At 42.3% G+C, this 21,830-nt stretch overlaps 1 protein-coding gene and 1 long non-coding RNA gene across 2 annotated transcripts in view; one reads left to right on the top strand and one right to left on the bottom strand.

Moving 5' to 3' along the window:
* Positions 1–21,830, bottom strand: part of PRDM5 (PR/SET domain 5) — a 275,353-nt gene that overhangs the window by 155,876 nt on the left and 97,647 nt on the right. The window contains exons 8-10 of the mRNA XM_075849722.1: positions 19,011–19,016; positions 17,378–17,391; positions 13,669–13,770 (exon numbers count right to left, since the gene is read on the bottom strand). Coding sequence (XP_075705837.1) covers positions 13,669–13,770; positions 17,378–17,391; positions 19,011–19,016 — 122 coding nt within the window. The remainder of the gene's footprint in view (positions 1–13,668; positions 13,771–17,377; positions 17,392–19,010; positions 19,017–21,830) is intronic.
* The window catches only part of LOC142737819 (uncharacterized), a 35,491-nt gene that overhangs the window by 2,699 nt on the left and 10,962 nt on the right, over positions 1–21,830 (top strand). The gene's annotated exons all lie outside the window — the stretch shown is intronic.

The raw sequence follows: 21,830 nt of genomic DNA, 5'->3' as shown, positions 1-21,830 counted from the left end.
AAAAGAGTAGGACATCTTTGGTATCTTTGATGAACCCAGGTGTTCGTTGGGCTAATGGTTGAAGTAACGTGTCTAACCACTCTGATAACTTTTCCAATACTGAGCCTATACCCGAGACGATGGGTCGCATGGGTGGTGGAAACTGGTTTTTGTGAGTCTTCGGAAGAGCGTGGGAAATCGGTATAATTGGTTGTTCCACAAAAATGTAGTCTGCTTGTTTTTGATTAATAAAGCCTTTTGTGACACCCTCTTTTAGGAGATCTTTCATTTTATTCTGAATTCTTACTGTGGGATTGTTGTCTAGACATTTATAGGTGTTTTCATCTGATAGGAGATCTAGAATGGAGTTTTTGTAGTCAGTTTTATTAATGACAGTTATTCCTCCGTCCTTGTCAGACATTTTGATGGTTATTTCTTTATTATTTTTGAGTGATTTGACTGCATTTTTTAAACGAAGAGGAAGGTCGTATCTGTTTTGGTTTCCTTCAGTCCATTGGATAATTCTTGGAGTTCTTTTTCAACCGTGGTCTGGAAGCAGTCCATGGACTCTGTCCTTGATTGTTTGGGGTAATATTTTGGGTTAGTTGTATGGAAGTCAATGTGATTGTTGGTAAGTGTATCCGGATCCTCTGTGCGTAAACTGTCTAGACAAACGATGGTTTGTAACTCTTGGAATGAAACAACAACACTTACGTCATACCGGAAGTGACATCAATCAAAAACAGACCGAACAACGGCAGATACAACCCGGTGTAATCCTTTCCCTCCACACAACAACAAAAAATAGACGGGGCTCTCACAACCCAGTTACCATCTTTTCTCATCCCTTAAATAAAAGTGTATCCGGCCAGTTCGTTAAATCATTTATACTTAAAGTGTGCCGATGTAAATGGAACGCAGAATCTTCCTACTTCCGGTTTGCGCTCTAGGAGACTGCAAGCACCTGGAACGCAATCAACACATACACTAATGTAATCATGTATAAAAGACACCAGACAAGTCAGTTAGTCAAATCCAGCCATAATTAAGAACGCAGGAAGTGTTTGAAACGCGTAGGCTTTGCCAATCTTCTCACATCTCTCCTAAGCACTCTAGGACATCATCTAGATTGATCCTAATTTTAAAATATATCCATTAAACTTGGAACCAGTTCCTTTTTATTCACAGCAACGCTGTTTCGTCCTTGGGGAGACCCTTTTGGTTTCTCCTAATTGTGCCGCATGCTGCGGTTCCTCTAGCAGCAAGGCACTTCAAAAGGGGGACACTATTATAAAAGTTATCAATAAATAGATGGTATCCCTGGTCCAATAAGGGGTGCAGCAAATCCCATACTATCTTCCCACTTATTCCTAGGACAGGGGGACAGTCTGGGGGCTCTATTGCAGAATCTTTTCCCTCATAGATTCTGAATTTAAAAGTGTATCCAGACACGCTTTCACACACTTTATACAGCTTCACGCCATACCTAGACCTTTTGTTGGGCAGGTACTGGCGGAAGTGTAGCCTGCCCTTGAAATGCACCAAGGATTCGTCCACTGCAATGCATTTTTGTGGGGTGTAAATATCTTTAAATTTTGAATTGTAGTGGTTCACTACAGGTCTGTCAAAACTGGGGTCATTTGTGGGTTGGGCATGCCTCATTATTGTTGTAATGCAGGAACCGTAGCAGGATCTCGAAACGAGCCCTAGGCATGGTGAGGCGGTAAAGTGGGCAATGGTGTAGCATATCAGTGCTCCAATAGGAGCCAATAGAGGGCTTTTTTTGTAATGCCCATGTTAAGTGGTAGGCCCCAAAATGTCTGTATTTCATTTGCATTGGTAGGGGTCCATTTTTGGGGCCTAGCATAGTAACTGTTGGGATTGCGGGCAATAAATTGTGCCGTATAAATATTTTTCTGCTGTACCATAAGACAAATTAATTCATCAGAGAAAAATAATTGAACAAAATCTATCTCTCTGAATCCAGTATTGTCAACGTTGGTGCCTGGGGTGGCAGTAAATTCAGGCACCTGGGGCATATAATTATCAGGGGCAATCCACGCAGGGGCATCTGAATTTGGTTGTGCTTGCGCACTAGCCCCAGAACGTCTACGGGGGGGGGGGGGGGGGGGTTCATCACTAGATGTTTCACTTGAGGATGACGACATCAAAAATATCACCTCATCTCCACTGTCAGACTCTGACTCTGCACAGAATAAGGCGTACGCCTCTTCAGCAATGGACACCCGCTTTGTCGTTGTAATAGTTTTTAACTCCCTGAACCTCTAACCCTAATTAGCCCTACCTAATACCCTAATGCTAAATTATTTTTAACTAGCCCTGACAGTACCTAACCTTGCACCACGTACACTCTAACAAGCTAGTCTAATACTATCCCTAACTAATTTACTATCCCTGTCGCTCACTAACAAACTTTTTTTATAGGTTTTTTTTAAATATTTTTTTATATATTTTTCTTAGTATTTTTACAAGAACAAAAAACCACACGCAGTCTGGCTGAATGAACTGATTCAGTGATGCCTGTCACTAGGTAACAGACGATACTGATGGGGTGATGGGACACAATGGGGTGCTGATGAGGCCAAAGGATTTGCTGATGGGGGACAGGGATGTGCTGATCAAAACCAACAGAGGAGATCAGAGACGGAGACTTTAGAAAAACAAGTCCTGCCTACGTCACACTAACTGTGATTGGTCTGTCTGCACTGACAGACCTATCACAGCGATCGCCGACAGGGGACCACTTTCATTGGTCCCTTGTCGGCTAGCTCTGTTGCTAAGCTGTCTCGGACAGCAGTTTGTAGTGAACTGTCACCTCGTCCCGCGGCGTTGTGACAGTTTAACTGCATCACGTACATGCACGTGGGAATGCACTAACCAGCCGCATTCCCCGACGTGCATGTATGTGAAAATGCGGGAAGGGGTTAATTCCTTGTTGCACAAACATTGCTATTATATTTTGAAAGGTGATCTAAAAACACTCTGTACTTGAACTGGAAGTCATATACCTTAGCACAGGTGGTATAATAGAAAAATTAAACCATTGGTTCGCCTCCATAACAGATTTCATAAAAACTTCCAATACAATTACAATAGCTGTCAGCCGACAGTCAATCCTCTCAACTCCCCCATACAGGTGCACACTTAGCTTGGCCGAGCGTGCACGTATAGAGGGAAATATGCAGCTGCCAAATACCTTTAATAGCAACTTATCTCCTGTGGGAACAAAGGATCAACCATGTTGAAATCCAACATGCTCAAACCTTCTTTCCCCCAACATCTGCCATCGGGGCAGTCGGGACAGATCAGATAGTTGGTGGGTTAGTCCGACTTACCTCTAATGTGTATGGACATCTTTAGTCACAATATACTCGCAGAAAACGAAAATCCTATGGTCTATGTTAGATTTTTATCTGCAACATGAGCAATACATAAAAGCTATTGGGTGTGAGTTCTCAAAATGGGCAATGCCAGTGAGGAAGCGAGACAATACTATACCTCAATGCACATATGCAGAAAAAATTTAGCTGGAAACGTACACACTGTGTTATACCTAGTAGAGGGCCTGAGATGAACAACACAGCGATCCACAGAACACCAAAGAGGGAATCCCTATGTCATGCGCCACACAAACCCTTAGGTCCTATACTAGGCATAACACAGTGTAACCAGTTTTTTTTTCTATAGTTTGAACTTTTTGTTTTATTTTTTTAAGGGAGGCTTGGTAAAGCTTTCTTAGGGTATGTGCACACGGTAGCAGGCTTTTACGTCTGAAAAGACAGACTGTTTTCAGGAGAAAACAGCTGCCTCGTTTCAGACGTAATTGCTCCTCCTCGCATTTTGCGAGGCTTCTCTGACAGCCGTAAATTTTGAGCTGTGCTTCATTGAGTTCAATGAAGAACGGCCTAAATTACGTCTGAAAGAAGTGTCCTGCACTACTTTTGACGAGGCTGTATTTTTACGCGTCGTCGTTTGACAGCTGTCAAACGACGACGCGTAAATGACAGGTTGTCTGCACAGTACGTCGGCAAACCCATTCAAATGAATGGGCAGATGTTTGCCGACGTATTGTAGCCTTATTTTCAGACGTAAAACGAGGCATAATACGCATCGTTTACGTCTGAAAATAGGTTGTGTGAACCCAGCCTTATTGTGTATAAGCAGAATTAATATAATATTACATTTTCAATATCTTATAGGAAATTTCTATGTTTTTTTATTATTACAAATAAACTAGTCATAAGAACATCTTATTTGTTTCCCTTTTTGTATCAATTATGACAGACACAAATACCTGATACACTGATACAGTGTATCTTTGTACCAATCTACTAATATGGCCAATTTACTTACACTACCGTTCAAAAGTTTAGGGTCACTTAGAAATTTCCTTATTTTTGCAAGAAAAGCACAGTTTTTTTCTAGGAAGATAGCATTAAATAAATCAGAAATACACTCTATACAGTGTTAACGTGCTAAATGACTATTCTAGCTGCAAACGTCTGCTTTTTAATGCAATATCTACATAGGTGTATAGAGGCCCATTTCCAGCAACCGTCACTCCAGTGTTCTAAAGGTAAATTGTGTTTGCTAACTGTAAGGCTAATGGATGATTAGAAAACACTTGAAAACCCTTGTGCAATTATGTTAGCACCGCTGTAAACAGTTTTGCTGTTTAGAGGAGCTATAAAACTAACCTTCCTTTGAGCTAGTTGACAATCTGGAGCATTACATTTGTGGGTTCGATTAAACTCTCAAAATGGCTAGAAAAAGAGAGCTTTTATGTGAAACTCGACAGTCTATTCTTGTTCTTAGAAATGAAGGCTATTCCATGCGAGAAATTGCCAAGAAACTGAAGATTTCCTACAACGGTGTGTACTACTCCCTTCAGAGGACAGCACACACAGGCTCTAACCAGAGTAGAAAGAGAAGTGGGAGGCCCCGCTGCACAACTGAGCAACAAGACAAGTATATTAGAGTCTCTAGTTTGAGAAATAGACGCCTCACAGGTCCTCAACTGGCAGCTTCATTAAATAGTACCCGCAAAACGCCAGTGTCAACGTCTACAGTGAAGAGGCGACTCCGGGATGCTGGCCTTCAGGGCATAGTGGCAAAGAAAAAGCCATATCTGAGACTGGCTAATAAAAGGAAAAGATTAATATGGCCAAAAGCACACAGACATTGGACAGAGGAAGATTGGAAAAAAGTGTTATGGACAGACTAATCGAAATTTGAGGTGTTTGGATCACACAGAAGAACATTTGTGAGACGCAGAACAACTGAAAATATGCTGGAAGAGTGCCTGACGCCATCTGTCAAGCATGGTGGAGGTAATGTGATGGTCTGGGGTTGCTTTGGTGCTGGTAAAGTGGGAGATTTGTACAAGGTAAAAGGGATTTTGAATAAGGAAGGCTATCACTCCATTTTGCAACGCCATGCCATACCCTGTGGACAGCGCTTGATTGGAGCCAATTTCATCCTACAACAGGACAATGACCCAAAGCACACCTCCAAATTATGCAAGAACTATTTAGGGAAGAAGCAGGCAGATGGTATTCTATCTGTAATGGAGTGGCCAGTGCAGTCACCAGATCTCAACCCCATAGAGCTGTTGTGGGAGCAGCTTGACCGTATGGTACGCAAGCAGTGCCCATCAAGCCAATCCAACTTGTGGGAGGGGCTTCTGGCAGCATGGGGTGAAATTTCTCCAGATTACCTCAGCAAATTAACAGCTAGAATGCCAAAGGTCTGCAATGCTGTAATTGCTGCAAATGGAGCATTCTTTGACGAAAGCAAAGCTTGAAGGAGAAAATTATTATTTCAAATAAAAATCATTATTTCTAACCTTGTCAATGTCTTGACTATATTTTCTAGTCATTTTGCAACTCATTTGATAAATATAAGTGTGAGTTTTCATGGAAAACACAAAATTGTCTGGGTGACCCCAAACTTTTGAACGGTAGTGTATATATTTTATTTAAGAGGAGGGATATACTGTATGTATGAAGTAACCATGTTTCAATTCTGTTATTTTTTACTTTTGTATCATTAGTAATTGCTTATAAATTATTTTATTTTTTTCCAACACTTGTCAATACTACATTTTTTGTATGATATATAATACACTTGCATGCCAGAGATGTTGAACCAGAGGCTCTCCCTTGAACAGCAAAAATCAGTAAAGTCCTCATTGGAATTTCCTGCTCTCATAAGAGAGAGAGAAAAAAAAAAAAGGTTACATCAGAGTCAGGCTTCGTTCACATCTGCGCCAGGGCCCCGTTATGTCGGAGCTTTCCGTCAGAAAGGGTCAATAGAAATATTTGCCTGCCGGCAAAAGGCCCTTTTTAACAACTACAAGCAAGATAAAATAACACATTTTTATTAGGCTATTATTATAGCCAAGACACACTACATAGAAATTAAAAGTTATGTTCACTGCTGATAGTAACCAGCATAGTGCAATGTGTGCCAGCAGCAAGATTCAAAGTGTCAGCGGCTGCAGCACGCTGCACTCTGGCCAAGGTCAAAGTCAGTATCAGAGATCAGCAGTATCAGAGATCAGCAGTAACGAGTTAAAATTTCAAAAGAGCCCCCCCGACATGTTTCACTGCAGATGCAGCGTCTTCAGGGGTATCGGGGCTAATGATAACGCGCCGCAAAATTCAGAGAGTTATATGCAGGAAGAATTGCCTTCAGCTGTTACCTAATTAACATAGTGGCCAATAGAAACTGATATTGAAGGTCAAGCCTCCACAACAGTGATGGACAGGCGACAGAACAAATAGCACACTCAGCATGCAAGAACCAATGAGACGTAGCGAAAGTGTCACATGCGCACTAAACCACAGCGGGGAAATAGAATCCCACAGTCACTAGCAAAGTAGCGCATGCGCAATTGTTCATTTGTCTCATTGGTTCTTGCATGCTGAGTGTGCTATTTGTTCTGTCGCCTGTCCATCACTGTTGTGGAGGCTCGACCTTCAATATCAGTTTCTATTGGCCACTATGTTAATTAGGTAACAGCTGAAGGCAATTCTTCCTGCATATAACTCTCAGAATTTTGCGGCGCGTTATCATTAGCCCCGATACCCCTGAAGACGCTGCATCTGCAGTGAAACATGTCGGGGGGGCTCTTTTGAAATTTTAACTTGTTACTGCTGATCTCTGATACTGCTGATCTCTGATACTGCTGATCTCTGATACTGACCTTGACCTTGGTCAGAGTGCAGCGTGCTGCAGCCGCTGACACTTTGAATCTTGCTACTGACACTTTGAATCTTGCTGCTGGCACACATTGCACTATGCTGGTTACTATCAGCAGTGAACATAACTTTTAATTTCTATGTAGTGTGTCTTTGCTATAATAGCCTAATAAAAATTTGTTATTTTATCTTGCTTGTAGTTGTTAAAAAGGGCCTTTTGCTGGCAGGCAAATATTTCTATTGATTGTTAATTAGCCAACCAACTATCTGGGTCTTGCTTCCATTATTATTGTTCCGTCAGAAAGGGGACCCTGACTGACACAAACGGAAACCAATGGTTTCCGTTTCCTTCACCATTGATTTCAATGGTGAAAGATCCGGTGCCAATGGTTTCCGTTTGTCTCCGTTGTGCAAGGGTTCCGTCGTTTTGACGGAATCAATACCAGAGTCGACTACGCTATTGATTCCGTCTAAACGACGGAAGATGTGAACAAAGCCTCAGTCAGGTTCCTAGTGGGCACTGTAAATAAAACCATGGAAAAACAAAATCTGTGTTACTGATATGCTTGTTAGGTTGTATCACTGGCAATAAAAGGGTTAAATTGCATTTAAGTAAAAAAAAAAAAACCTATTGATTAGACCTCGTACACGGTCATATAATTGTTCGGGTGACTGCTTTGTAGAAGCTGACAATGAAGGATGACATTTCGGCTCAGCTAGCATGTGGTATGATTTAGTAACATCTCCAAGTGTAATCAGTATGTTCTCCACCTTGAGACCGTGATTTCTAAAGTGCACAGAGCTCTGAAGCCAAGTTCAATACATTTACATGTTAAAGAATCATGTTCTAAATGGCGTCTACAACAAAACATTGATTTGAAATTCGCCATAAGCCAGTACAGTCATGTTATTACATTGTTATTGATGTGTATTTGTTGCCTAATAACTCTGCAAATCTCCTCACCACATAACTCTTATGAATGGGAGTATGGCCTTATGTAGATGATGGAGCCATGTGCACAGAGAATGTACATGGGCCTGCAGCTCCTTTGTTCAGAACTGTAAGAACTCCATGTGCTGGCTTATGGTGCCTACCATATGTAAGACTACTGGGGGAAAATACCTTTGCAATATTGCATTTGATAGAACATGCCACCATGGTACAGACGGGTCCCATAAAACTCTATATACTCTGAGCTCATGTGCACGTATGGTGCCATGTGCTGCCTTATGGGGCCTATGCATTGCTGCTAGCGGAGAATACCCTTGTAATATGGCATTTGATAGACCATGCCACCATGGTACAGAAGGGCTCCATAGCAGTTTATAAGGATTACTGAAGTAAGAATACAAATTTTTAACATGTTGTAATGTATTTGTATAGCCATTTGATTCGAGCGAAGAGCTTGGGGATTGTTCCTTTATTTGTTTATATGAAGACGGTCTACAGACAAGAATGCATCCTTGCCTCATAATTTCGGCAGTGACTATTTTGTAATGGAACAATAAATCTTTCTGCGTAAACATAAAACACATAAATTCTGCAGTTATTGCAGCTTATCCTCAGTAAGGAGAATTGGGCTGATCTGCCAAACCTGACGCAGCCCAAGGAAAAGAATGTTGCCGTTTTAGGTAGGAAGAAGCTGCCTCTTAATAATTTGGTTTATGAATTTCTGTAATTTTTATGAACAAACCCAATTAGTGATATAATTGTTATGGAATTACTAATTGAGCAATTCCTAGAGTGAAAGTTGATGGAATTGTTATGTGAGCGATTCCCCAAAGGCAGCTGGAGACTGTCTGGAACAAGCGTGCAAGTAATCCGCTACCTCAAATCCGTCACAACTCTGATTAGCAGAGACTAAGACTACTCCATGGTCTTCACCAGAGCCCACCACAAGGCAGGTTGGATTTGGCTGCATAGAACCCAGGTTGCTTTAACAGAATTCGGTGTTGGACAAGAGACGCAATGCAGGCAATACCAGAACAGATAACAAGGCAGCCAGAGGGTAAGCAGAATGTCCAAATCACAAAGCTAGAGGATATCAGGAAGTGCAAAGGGTCAAAACCAGCCGGGAGCAGAATGTCCAAATCAGTAAGCTATCGGGTAAATCTAGAGACAAGCCGAGGTCCAGTCCCAAAAGTTAAAATAGTCAAAGATACGGGGTATAATCAGGAGCTTGATCAAACACATGCAAACAAGGGGAATCACAAGCAAAGAAGACAGAACCAAACCAGGTTTAAATACTGCCCCCTTCAATCTAATAGGAAGAAGTACAGAGAAGTGGGATAGGCTCTGCAACTAAAACCAGAGCCGCCCAGAAGCTAGACTAGTAGTCATGGCAATCTTAAAGGGAAGGACGTTTCATAACTATAATCATGCAAAACAGATGACCTCACTTTCATCTGAGTGACCAAGATCTTACAAACTGTGAAACTTAACTGGTTGCCGACACAGGACGAGTATGCTCGTCCTGAGCGGCGAGCACTTCGCGCATTAGGACGAGCATACTCGTCCTGTGTGACAGCCGTCTCTGCCGTCTCTGTGTGTGCGATCGAGAGCGGGGCAACGGCTGTAATACACAGCCACGGCCCCGCTCTGACAGCGGAGAGGAGAGAAACATCTTCTCTCCGCTGTTAACCCTTTGAACGCCGCGATGACAGCTGATCGCGGCGTTCAAAGAGAGGGGACTGCACATTGATCGCGTCACAGAATATAACTGTGACGCGATCAAAGCCCACAACTCGTATGGCCAGACAGCCCAGGGTCCAGTGAAGGACCCCAGGGCTGTCTGAACATATTTCCTGTTGTTAGGGCATACTGAGGTATGTCCTAACAACTGCCTGTGTACGATCAGTAACAGGCTAATGTACTGGCATATAGATCTATGCCAGTACATTGCAGTTACAAAATAAAAATCAAAATAATAAATCCCTTTATGGGATTAACAAAAAAAGTTAAATGATTGTAAAAAAAAAATAATGGTAAATAAATAAATAAAAAGTAAAAAAAATACACAGAAACACACATTTTTTATAATAAATAAACTTTTTAAAATATAAGTCCAAAAACATGAAATAATATAGACATATTTGGTATCGCCACGACCGTAACAACGTGTACAACAAATGTATACCATTATTTATGATGATCAGTGTATGGTGTAAAAAAATAAATATTAAAACTGCTGCGCAACTGCTTTTTTTCTGCATTTTAATCTAATTAAAAATTTATAGAAATTAAACGATAATGTATTTGTACCAAAAAATGGTACGTACATAAAGTACAACTCGTCCCGCAAAAAACAAAGTCTCATACAACTACGTCGTACAAAAAATAAAAGCGTTATGAGCGTCGGGATGCAAAGAGGGAAATGTAAAAAAAATTGCTCTGTCCTCAAGGCTAAAATTGGCCGTGTCCTTAAGGGGTTAAAATAGATTCTCACCTAACGCATTCCCAAGTTACATTTGATATGTGTCACAAACAATGCTGATCTCGCTCACACTCCAGCATCCTTCTGCACAAGGCTAGTATCACTTTTAAAACACCATTTGATCCTGCTGGTATCCTTAATGAGTGTTATACTTTTTTGAAAAGCTAGGTTATGGTTATACTTTCCTTTGGTTCTAAGCTCTGTTTCTATGCAACACAAAGTTCACTCCGCGCTGCTTCTGATGACTTTACCTAACCTTGCTCCACCTCCATCACCTAGCTTTTCCAGGGTACTTGAGGTACTTTCCCCCATCACACTCTATAATAACCGTACACCACCTGCCCTGACTCCTGCCTGCCTGACCAAGTATATTGTCTTCTGTCAAAATACATCCTATCCTTTGCCAATCAGGACTACTCTGGGTGTAGGGACCTGGGGATTCAAAGCAGCAAAGACCACATCTTCATATGGAGGTTAAAGGTTGAACACCTGGAAATCCCTTAGACTCCCTTGCCTGGATTAGCCCCAAATCACATTTGTTGGAAAAACAGAAGGTTCACATCACTTTCTGCCAGCTGTGCGACAGTTTGCTTAGGCCATGGACTCTACTGACGTCCCTTTGCCTGAGGCCTAAGACTTAATTCATGAACTATATCGACAGTGCAATTGCCAATATCAGTTGTTTCTAGTGCTTCAGCGAATTGCCTCTTGTTTGGGTACGCTTCAGAGGTCACCTAATCCTTCTCTTGCTCCTGGAAAGTTTTACTTTCCTGCCGCTCAGCCATATGCTGGTAATGCTAAAAACTGTCAGAGATTCTTAAACCAGTGTTCCATTCAATTTTAACTTTGTGCAGCTCTATTTCCCTCTGACCGTATAAAAATTGCCTTTATTATTTCCCTGTTCTCTAAAGAAGCCCTAGCCTGGGCATCACCTCTCTGAAATTGTAGTGATCCTACTGTCTCTTTATAACAAAATTTTCTAAAGACCTTCTGGAGAATTCTTGAGGAATTGGACACATTTTATATCCGCCTTTTGCAACATCCGCCTTGTTGCGCCTGAAATACGGAATGTCTACATTTGGTCATTATGCAATCATATATTGCACCTTGGCTTCAGATTTATCATGGAATAATGAAGCCTTGGGGACTACGTTCTGGGAGGGACTGGCAGCTCATATCAAAGATTAACTGGTTAGGCAAGATACTGTATTCCCTCTTCCCTGGATTACATAATTTCCCTTGCAACTCAGGTGGATTTTTGCTTCAGTGAGAGAGCTAAGGAAAAGGAGCATTCTCCTCGCTTACCACATCAGGCTCCTGACATCAACATTCCCCAAATGTCTTATACATATGATGAGACATCTTTGGCTGATGACCCTATGCAAATTGATCATATTTCTTCGCCCTCGGAGGAAGGGTTCAGGAGATTACTTCATTGCATATGTCTTTATTGTGGTCAAATAGGTCATCTACGTGAGTAATTTCCTTACTAATAGATGTTGTCCATGATCAGGGATTTTACCGTCCGGGATATAACTGATACGCAGATACTAGGTAGCATATAATGAAATCTGATGGAGGTCCCACAGTTCCCTTTATTTATAACATAATGTATAATGGAATACATTATGATGTAGATCCAATCATTCGACCACACTCGTCAAGACTCGAGTGTTGACAACCAATTAAAATAAGTAAAGATAAGTAAAATATGCATACATTATTGCAGGAAAAAAATGCAATGTTATTTATATAATTCTGCTAGTGTGCACTATTGCACATGTCTACTGATAACAAACTAACTGAGCTCCCAGGCCATACACATTCTTCTTGCATAAAAAAATATTCTTAACCCTATAAGCATTGATTAATCTTATAAGTAGAAATACCTGAAAATGATTTTAATTTATGAATTTACTCTTACATCTATGTCTAAATTGTCCTATCTGTCCTCCTTTGTCCCTAAACTGCCTTCTCATGAGTCTGAACCTGATTTATTGGAAGTAGTGCCAGCTCGGCAGTGCTGCGATAGTAATCTTAAATCCTGCCAGGTGGGTAGAGCGTCCAGAAGAAGAAGCATTCTCATCGCCTTCCTGCATTACAGCAGTTCACTGTTATCAACCAAAACATTCTTGTTTCACTTGTCACCTGTTTGTAAGGAGTTTGTGTGGACTTGCCAGTCTCTGCAAGAAGAGGATGCATCACCTGGTCCTGCCTGGTATTAGTTCGAGCGAGAAGCATCCTGAGTCATCTAGGGAGGGTCTCTTGGGAGGGTCCCTAAGATAGGGGGGCTGTCACTAACAGCGCCGTTACTCACCTCTCCATGCCCCAGCATCCTTCTCTATCCTTCTTGTGGTTGTCACACCGTGCCGCTAGTGGTCACTAATGAAACACCATTTAATCCTGCTTGTATCCACAGTGAGCGAAATGCTTCTATCAATACCTTGGGAATGTAACCACACCATATTGCTACAGCTAGGAAATAGTTAAACTTTCCTTTGGTTTTCAGCTCTGTTGCCATGCAACACAATATTTATTCCCGGCTGATTCTGATGACATCATCTAACCTTGCTCCACCTCCTATCACGCAGCTTTCCCAGGGTACTCAAGGTACCCTCTATCATCACTTTAGGCCTGAGCAATAAGGTTCCATAGTTGCTGTTTCTGTTTGTTGTGCTCTCCTACTTCTGATACCAACCCAGCCCGGTCTTTGACCACGTCCCTGTCTGCTACCTACCCTGACCTTCTGCTAGTCTATCATAGTGACCATACACCACCAGTCCAGACTGCTGCCGGCCTGACCAAGTATATCATCTACTTGCACGTTAGTCATTGCCAAAAGAGACTACTTTGGGGGTAGCGATCTGGGGTATCCTAGCAGCAAAGACCCCATCTCCATATGGAGGTTAAAGGGTGAACACCTGTAAACCTCTTAGACTTTGCTCCCTGGATTAGCCCCATGACAAATCCCATGGTTCACATCACTTTCTGCCAGCTCCGCGACACTATTTACCAAGTACATATTAACTTACCTTTCGATGCTCTTGAAGGTTAATTGACGATGAACATTTTTTGTTACAGACTGTGCACATCAACCTCTTCTTAGAGTTTCCTGGAATAAGTGAAGAATACACCTCAAGTTAGAGGAAAGGAATAATAGGGGGACTACTGTGGAACAGAACTATACTAGTACTAAAATAAGATAAATCTATAAAGGCACTCATGTAGCATCTTTAATTGAAGATTGCTGTAGTATGCACACACTTTTATATGGGAACTACTATGGGGCAATATTATGTGATACAGCTATATGGGAATAGTATAATGTATGTTTAAAGGGAACCTGTCACTAGCATTTCACCTATTAAACCAGTGGAAGTGGGTGAAAAAGCATTTTTATGTAACCTATAATTATCTTCTAAATAGGCGCTGTACCTAGTAGTACACTTTCAAGTTTTATTTTATCCCGTGCCGTATGCTAATGAGCAAAAAAAAAAGAGTAATGTCTTCGTTTGAAAAGTCATATCTTAATTCCTCAAGTCTTTCCAAGTTAACCCTGCCTCCTTACTTTTGATTGACAGACCCCCGCCTCCCCCCAAAACACAGGAAATCCCATGCTTGCATATCGATGTCCTGTTCTGGTGAAATTGCACAACGGGACACCATAGGGACGCATGCGCAGTAACTAGATTTGAGGCCCAGACGAAGCAGGGAAGGGTGTCGCACCATACATGATGGGCACATGCGCGCTGTCTCAGATAAGATTTTGTCATTCAGGACGGGTGAGTTTTCAGCGGTGGGCGGGCATAAAAAGAGGAACAAAAGAGACTGCCGGATTATTAACATAAAAGGCGCAAAATATTTATGGTCGGAGAGAAAGTTTAGGAGAGGGGTAACAGCAATGAGCATTTGACAGAAGTGGCCAGCGATGGGTGAGTAGAGTTCAATAGGTGAAATGCTGGTGACAGGTTCCCTTTAAGGGCCAGTTCACACTGCATTTTTTTACATGTTTTTTTACGTGGAAACCGCGTCGGAAAATGCGTAAAAAAACGACCAAAAATGCCTCCCATTGATTTCAATGGGTGGTGGAGGCATTTTTTTTCAGCGAGTGGTAAAACCGTATCGCGGTAAAAAGAAGCGACGTGCCCTATCTTCGGGTGTTTACGTCTCTGACCTCCCATTGTCATCAATGGGAGACAGAGAAAGCGTATTTCGTGGCGTTATTTGCCCGCGGCGCTAAATGGCTGCGGGTGAAACCCCCCTGTGAAAATCGGCGTGCAGGATGAGCAAAATCTGCCTCAAAATTCCAAACGGAATTTTGAGGCAGATTTTCCACCTGCAAAAAGCTCTGTGTGAACCCAGCCTTACAATTACTATATGGATCATTCTAAGAGACACGACACTGAGGACTATTGCATTGGCGAAAATGTGTTACATGGCAATATAATGTGAAAACAGTGTGCTATGTGACACTACTAAGAGACATTCTACCAAGAGAGCACTGTATTAGCACAATTATTGTATAAACGAATGAATGATTCACTGAATCTTAGTTTCAACTGGTGAAAAGTGTAATACGGATTTGTATTCTCCACACGAAAGTTCATCAAGTCTTAAAACACGGTTTCATAATACAATTCCATAGACTTCTATATGTAAAAGACAAATCTTTAATACTGATCCATATTATAACTATAGAAGACCCTGAGAATTCTGGATTCTGAAAATACATATTGATCCATATTTTACACTTTAAAACACAGATACACAGATTGAGACTACATGGTCTTCTATGAAGAAAATACATATCTGTAATACCGGACAACATTATCACAATAAAAGTCTAACAACAGTATCCATATTTAAGAACAAGGGTCTGTATATTAAAAAAATAAAATAAAATCGATATATTAAGACTTCATTGACTTAGTTAATAAGAATATGGATCTATGTTGTTTTCATTCATTAACAGCCAATCAGAAATGATAAGGGGATGGTCAAAATGTCTAATTTCTACAGCCATTAAATTCTGTTTAACCAGAATGTGATGTGTCTTATTATTGGTGGGTGGCCCAATGGACATCCATTATAATACGGCTGTGCTGCATGGGTAAAATAGTTATTTATTTTATTATTTTTCAGTACATTTTATTTGAAAAATATTAATAATTACTATATATATATATATACCATCATTCCCTCACCCTCCCATTCCTATGCACTGATGAAAGAAAAAAAAAAGTGTAATCTTAATTTGGTGTTAAGAAAAAATAATCATCTATCTCTTCTATAAAATGGTTACAATACCATAAATACAGAAGTCATAACAGTTTTAGGTCAGTCACACAAGGGAAATGACTGACAGCTTGCAGACTAGTACATGAGTTATAGAACTCCCTCTATTTACTTAAACAGGGCACTTTAGGACTCATATTGACATAACAAGATTGTTTATTTTACTTTTTTTCCCCAAAAATTCTCTGTTTACATAACTAAATTGCTATCGAAATTGAAAATGTTTTGTTATTTGCAGACATAATTGGTTTGACAATTAAAATAGATCTTGTGAATCCTTGTCAAACACATTTCATGACATATACTTAACATAAATGTTAGTGTGTCAAAAATATATTTTTTCTCGTGAAAATAAGGATTCTTGCCTGAGGATTTGGTATATTCAAAATTAAAGCCCCCTCTACATCTATCTAATCTGTCTGTCTGTCTGTCTGTCTGTCTGTCTGTCTGTCTATAATTTAGAAATCTTACCTTTCTAGGTTATTTGACACAAACATTGCTTTTAAAATTTATAAAAAAAAGTGTAACAAAATGGTATATACTGTTAACGTAAAGTCTGGTTGCTAAGTTAAATAATAAATACAACGCTATTGCCTCAAAACAAAACAGAAATTATTTATATTAGATTATACTTCATATGAACTTACATTACACCGAACAAAATCAATAAAATTTGATATTGTCTGCGTGATGTATGAGTGAAAAAAGTCAGTGGGGCAGATTTACTATTTAAGAAGCGTCAGAATTCTGGTTCAAATTGAGCCAGAACTATGGTGCACATTCTGTGTGCCACATATACTAACACTTTTTGCGCCGCTCTCGAAAAGGGGGAATGGCTTACCTGTAAAGGTCAAGAAGAAAGGGGCATGGCTTAGAATGTGACTGTGCACCAAATAACGTGCATAAACTAAGCCAATAAAGAGGTATAAAGAATAAGGAAGAGAAAAGTGTTTAATATTTCTAGTAGAGAGGAGTGAATTTCCCGAAATTCATTTTAGGTCCGATTCTGTCAAACCACCCCACAGATTCGATTCAGTCCAAATAAATTAGTTGCAAACCGAAAGTCCCCCGACTTCCCTGAAAAGTCATGTTTAACACGCTGAGGTTTTCTAGGACTATATCCAACCCCTTTTAAGCTTTTAACGCCAAGACAGCATTAGTAATGTGAAGGACTGTGTCACGTTGGGTGCATGGACCCCCTGGGCCATACCGCCTTAACGGTATTGAAGCTGGCCAACAGGACACAGGTCAAAGTCTATAGTACAAATAGGTGTACCTGTGGCAACCTCGGACAGCAGCAAGACAGGCTCGGATGAGACTTTGGCAGAAGGCAGACAACAGGCGTGGTGTAACAGGACAGGCGTAGTACTTAGCGCAGCTCGACTCCAACTCTATACGGCACTTGATTCTGAATAGCATGGGACACAGGATACAGGTAGCAGGAACGGGAACACTGGGAACTAGGAAACACTAAGGGACCATTTGCAGAGACAAACATAGGTAAACGACAACAATGCTCAGGCAATGCAGGAAGGGGCTGGGCCCCTCTTATAGTCCAGGGTGCTCATGGGCTAATCTGGTCTTTAATTCAGACGGGACACAGCAGAGTGAAGCAGAAGTGAGCGCTGGCGTCTCCTGAGGAGGAGATGGGGACTAGCGCTTACTGATCCATGGCTGCGGCCATCAGGAGGTAAGTAAACCTTGCGGCCAGCGGCCATGGGCATTACAGTGTCCCCCCTCTTACACCCCCTCCTCTTGGGGCCAGAGTGAGAGGGAAACTTCTTTAGGAGGGTAGGAGCATTGAGGTTCTCTTCTGGCTCCCAGGACCTCTCTTCAGGACCAAACCCCCTCCAATCCACCAAATAAAAGGTTTTTCCATCCACCCTCTTGGTGTCCAGGATCTCCTTAACCTCAAATGTATCAGATGAACCGCTGGGAGCCACTGCAGGAGTAGGAATCTTGGAGTAGCTGTTCAGGACTACAGGCTTCAGAAGGGAGACATGGAAGGAGTTGGGGATCTTGAGGGTAGGAGGCAGTCAAAGCTTGTAGGAGACCGGGTTGATCTGTTGCAAGATCTCGAAGGGTCTGAGGAACCTGGGAGCAAACTTGTATAATGGCACCCTCAGCCGGATATTTCTGGAGGACAGCCAGACCTTGGTACCCGGAGAAAACTGGTCAGGTTCTCTTCTCCTTGTGTCTGCCTTGCATTTCATGCGGTCCACCGCCAGCAGAATGGAGGATCGTGTCTGCTGCCAGATCTGCAGGAAGTCCCTAAAAGCAGAATCAGCTGCGGGCACTTTGGACATAACGGACACCGGGAGAGGAATTCGTGGGTGTTGGTCCTAGTCTATGAAGAATGGTGTATTTCTTGTGGACTCGCTAGTATGATTATTGTACGAGAACTTGGCCCAAGAAAGAAGCTGCACCAAGTCATCATGCTGCTTGGAGATGAAGTGTCGTAGGTAGTTCTCCATGATTTGGTTGATCCTCTCGACTTGACCATTGGACTGAGGATGGTAAGTTGAGGAAAAGTCCAACTTTACATTGAGGAGTTTACAGAGGGCTCTCCAGAACCTTGAGGTGAACTGGACCCCCCGATCAGACACAATATGCCGAGGCAATCCATGCAGGAGGAAGATGTGTTGGATGAAGAGGGCAGCCAAATCGAGAAGCAGAAGGTAGACCGGTCAGCGGAACGAAGTGAGCCATCTAAGAAAATCCACCACCACCCAGACCACACTGCATCCCGCAGAGGGGGGCAGGTCTGTAACAAAGTCCTTTGCTATATGCTGCCAGGGAGCATCGGGCACAGGCAGCGACTGGAGCATGCTTGGAGTGAGCAGCCTTGTTCGCTGCGCACACCAAGCAGGATGAAACAACGTCCATGATGTCTTTGGGCAGTGTGGGCCACCAGAAATGACGGGCAATCAGGTCTCGGGTTTTACGGGTACCCGCGTGACCTGCCAGTCTGGAGAAGTGTCCCCAGTGGAGGATTCTCCCTCTGTCTGCCAGGCGCACAAAAGTCCTCCCCGGAGGGATGTCTCTAACTTGCAGAGGGTTGACCGAGACAATGCATAACAGGTCACTAATACTTTGTGAAACCTCCATGGTGTCCTCTGTCTCAAACGACCTGGACAAGGCATTGACCCTCACATTCTTGTCGGCCGGATGGTAGTGGAGCTTAAACTAAAACCAGGCAAAGAACAGCGACCACCTGGCTTGACCTCTGGAGATAGGTGAGATTCTTGTGGTCAGTGAATATCAAGATGGGATGAACTGCGACCTCTAGTATATGTCTCCACTCCTCCAGGATCAATTTGATAGCCAGTAACTCCCAATTTCCAATCGAATAGTTGCGTTCTGCGGAAGAGAAGAGTTTACAGTAATAGCCACATACCATTGTCTTGCCCTTGGAACCTCTGTGGAACAGGAGTGCACCAGCACCAACAGAGGAGGTATCCACCTCCAACGAAAACTGTCGAGATACATCTGGATGATGGAGGATAGAGGCTGACAGGAAGGCAGTCTTCAGGCTATTAATTCCGCTTCTATAGTCCACACCTTGGCATTCATGCCTTTCTTGGTGAGGGTAGAGATAGATGCCAGTGAGGAGAAGTTTGGAATGAACTGTCTGTAGAAATTGGCGAATCCCAGGAAGCGCTGTATAGACCTTATGCCTTGAGGGCGTGGCCATTCCAGGATGGCCTTTACCTTCTCAGGATACATCTTGAGGCCTTGATCCAAGATGATGTAGCCCAGGAAGGGTAGAGCATTTCTCTCAAACATGCACTTCTCCAACTTGGCGTACAGGCGATTCTCCCTTAACCGCAGCAAAACTTGACGGACATGTCTCTGATGAGTCATTGGATCTGGAGAAAAAAATCAAGAGGTCATCAAGACAGACCAGAACACAAACATAGGAGGAGGATACGGAAGATGTCATCAATGAACTTTTGGGCATTACTAGATATTCATAGTGTCCATCACGGGTGTTAAATGCAGTCTTCCATTTGTCACCCCGGCAAATCCGGATTAGGTTATAAGCCCCTCGCAGGTCGAGCTTAGAAAATGTTTTGGCTCCTCGTATGCGATGAAACAGTTCAGAAATCAATGGCAAATTATATCTATTTTTTACCATGATCTGGTTGAGACCCCGGTAGTTGATGCAGGGCCGCAGAGAACCATCCTTTTTCTTTACAAAGAAGAACCCAGCTCCTGCCCTAGAGGAGGACTTCCGTATGAATCCCCTCTCCAGGTTCTCCTTAATATAGGCGGACATGGACTGAGTCTCTGGCAAGGAGGGAGGATATGCCCTACCACGGGGAAGGGATGCACCAGGAATCAGCTCGATAGGACAGTCATACGCCTGGTGTGGGGCAGCATCTCTGCCTCTTTCTTGCTGAAGACATCCAAGAACGCAGAATAATGACAAGGCAATCCTGCCAAGGACCGAGGCAGAGGGGGCTGGACCGGACGAATCTGTATCGGACAGCGGTTGAGACACTCGGGACCCCACTGGAGGACCTCTCCAGAATTCCAGTCCAGAACTGTGGCATTATAATTAATAACCTCCAGATACAAGAAAATTACTAGGCTAGGTATTGTTCCAAAGAACATCCTCCCTTCTATAATGTTTGGGCAACTCTATAATAGATACATTTATACAGGAAAAACAGAGTCTAAAGCCAATTTATGTCAAAAAGTATCAAAAAGCTTTATTTAGATATATAAAACAACAAACATATTAAAAATATATATATGACAGGAGAAACTCTATAAATAGTCAACATAGAGATACATCAGGAGAACCAGAATTATAAATGGTAAACCCTATTATGGGCTGCTGTAAGAGTATCACTGATATAGGGTATTGCTAATTTCAATCTATACACATATTAATGCTTAATCAGGACATGAATAGTCCAGAGGTAAAGTAGTGTAATAGAGAAATAAGTGTAAGCCATGCCCTGGATCTTCACAGGGTAAAAAGGATATTCTTACCCATAAAGTGTCCTTCAATGTTCCTGGTGGTCTATGTGTGCGCCCCGACGCGCGTTTCGCAATGTCCGCTTCCTCAAGGGGGTGTAGTCGGAGCCAGGGCAGGCCCAGCAGCACAGGATTGACTGCCTTAGACAAGACAAAAAAAGAGATGACCTCGGAATGAAGGGCTCCTACTTGTAGCTTCAATGGCTTGGTCACAGCTACAACCGGGCCTGGCAGAGGTAGTCCATTCACCGATGCAACAATCAAAGGCCTCTCCAGAGGGGTTGTGGGCAACTGGAGAAGATCCACCCGGTCTCTGCGAAATTAAATTAGCTGCGGATTCAGAGTCCAGATAAGCAGAGAAACGGTGCGTTTTTTTGCCGGACACTATGGTCACGGGAATGGACAAATTAGATGAAAGTCCTTCTTCACCCAGGGTTGTCTCTCCAACCAACCCTAGGCTCTGGGGCTTTTGGGGGCACAGACACACAAGATGGCCTCCGAGGCCGCAATACAGGGTGGGCCATTTATATGGATACACCTAAATAAAATGGGAATGGTTGGTGATATTAACTTCCTGTTTGTGGCACATTAGTATATGGGAGGGGGGAAACTTTTCAAGCTGGGTGTTGACCATTTTGAAGTCGGCCATTTTGTATCCAACTTTAGTTTTTTCAATGGCAAGAGGGTCATGTGACACATCAAACTTATCGAGAATTTCACAAGAAAAACAATGGTGTGCTTGGTTTTAACGTTACTTTATTCTTTCATGAGTTATTTACAAGTTTCTGACCACTTATAAAATGTGTTCAAAGTGCTGCCCATTGTGTTGGATTGTCAATGCAACCCTCTTATCCCACTCTTCACACACTGATAACAACACCGCAGAAGAAATGCTAGCAGAGCAGAGCAGAAG

The sequence above is a fragment of the Rhinoderma darwinii genome, chromosome 1 (assembly GCF_050947455.1).
Source record: "Rhinoderma darwinii isolate aRhiDar2 chromosome 1, aRhiDar2.hap1, whole genome shotgun sequence".
NCBI classification, from domain to species: Eukaryota; Metazoa; Chordata; class Amphibia; order Anura; family Rhinodermatidae; genus Rhinoderma; species Rhinoderma darwinii.
This window is presented reverse-complemented; position numbering and strand designations above follow the sequence as displayed.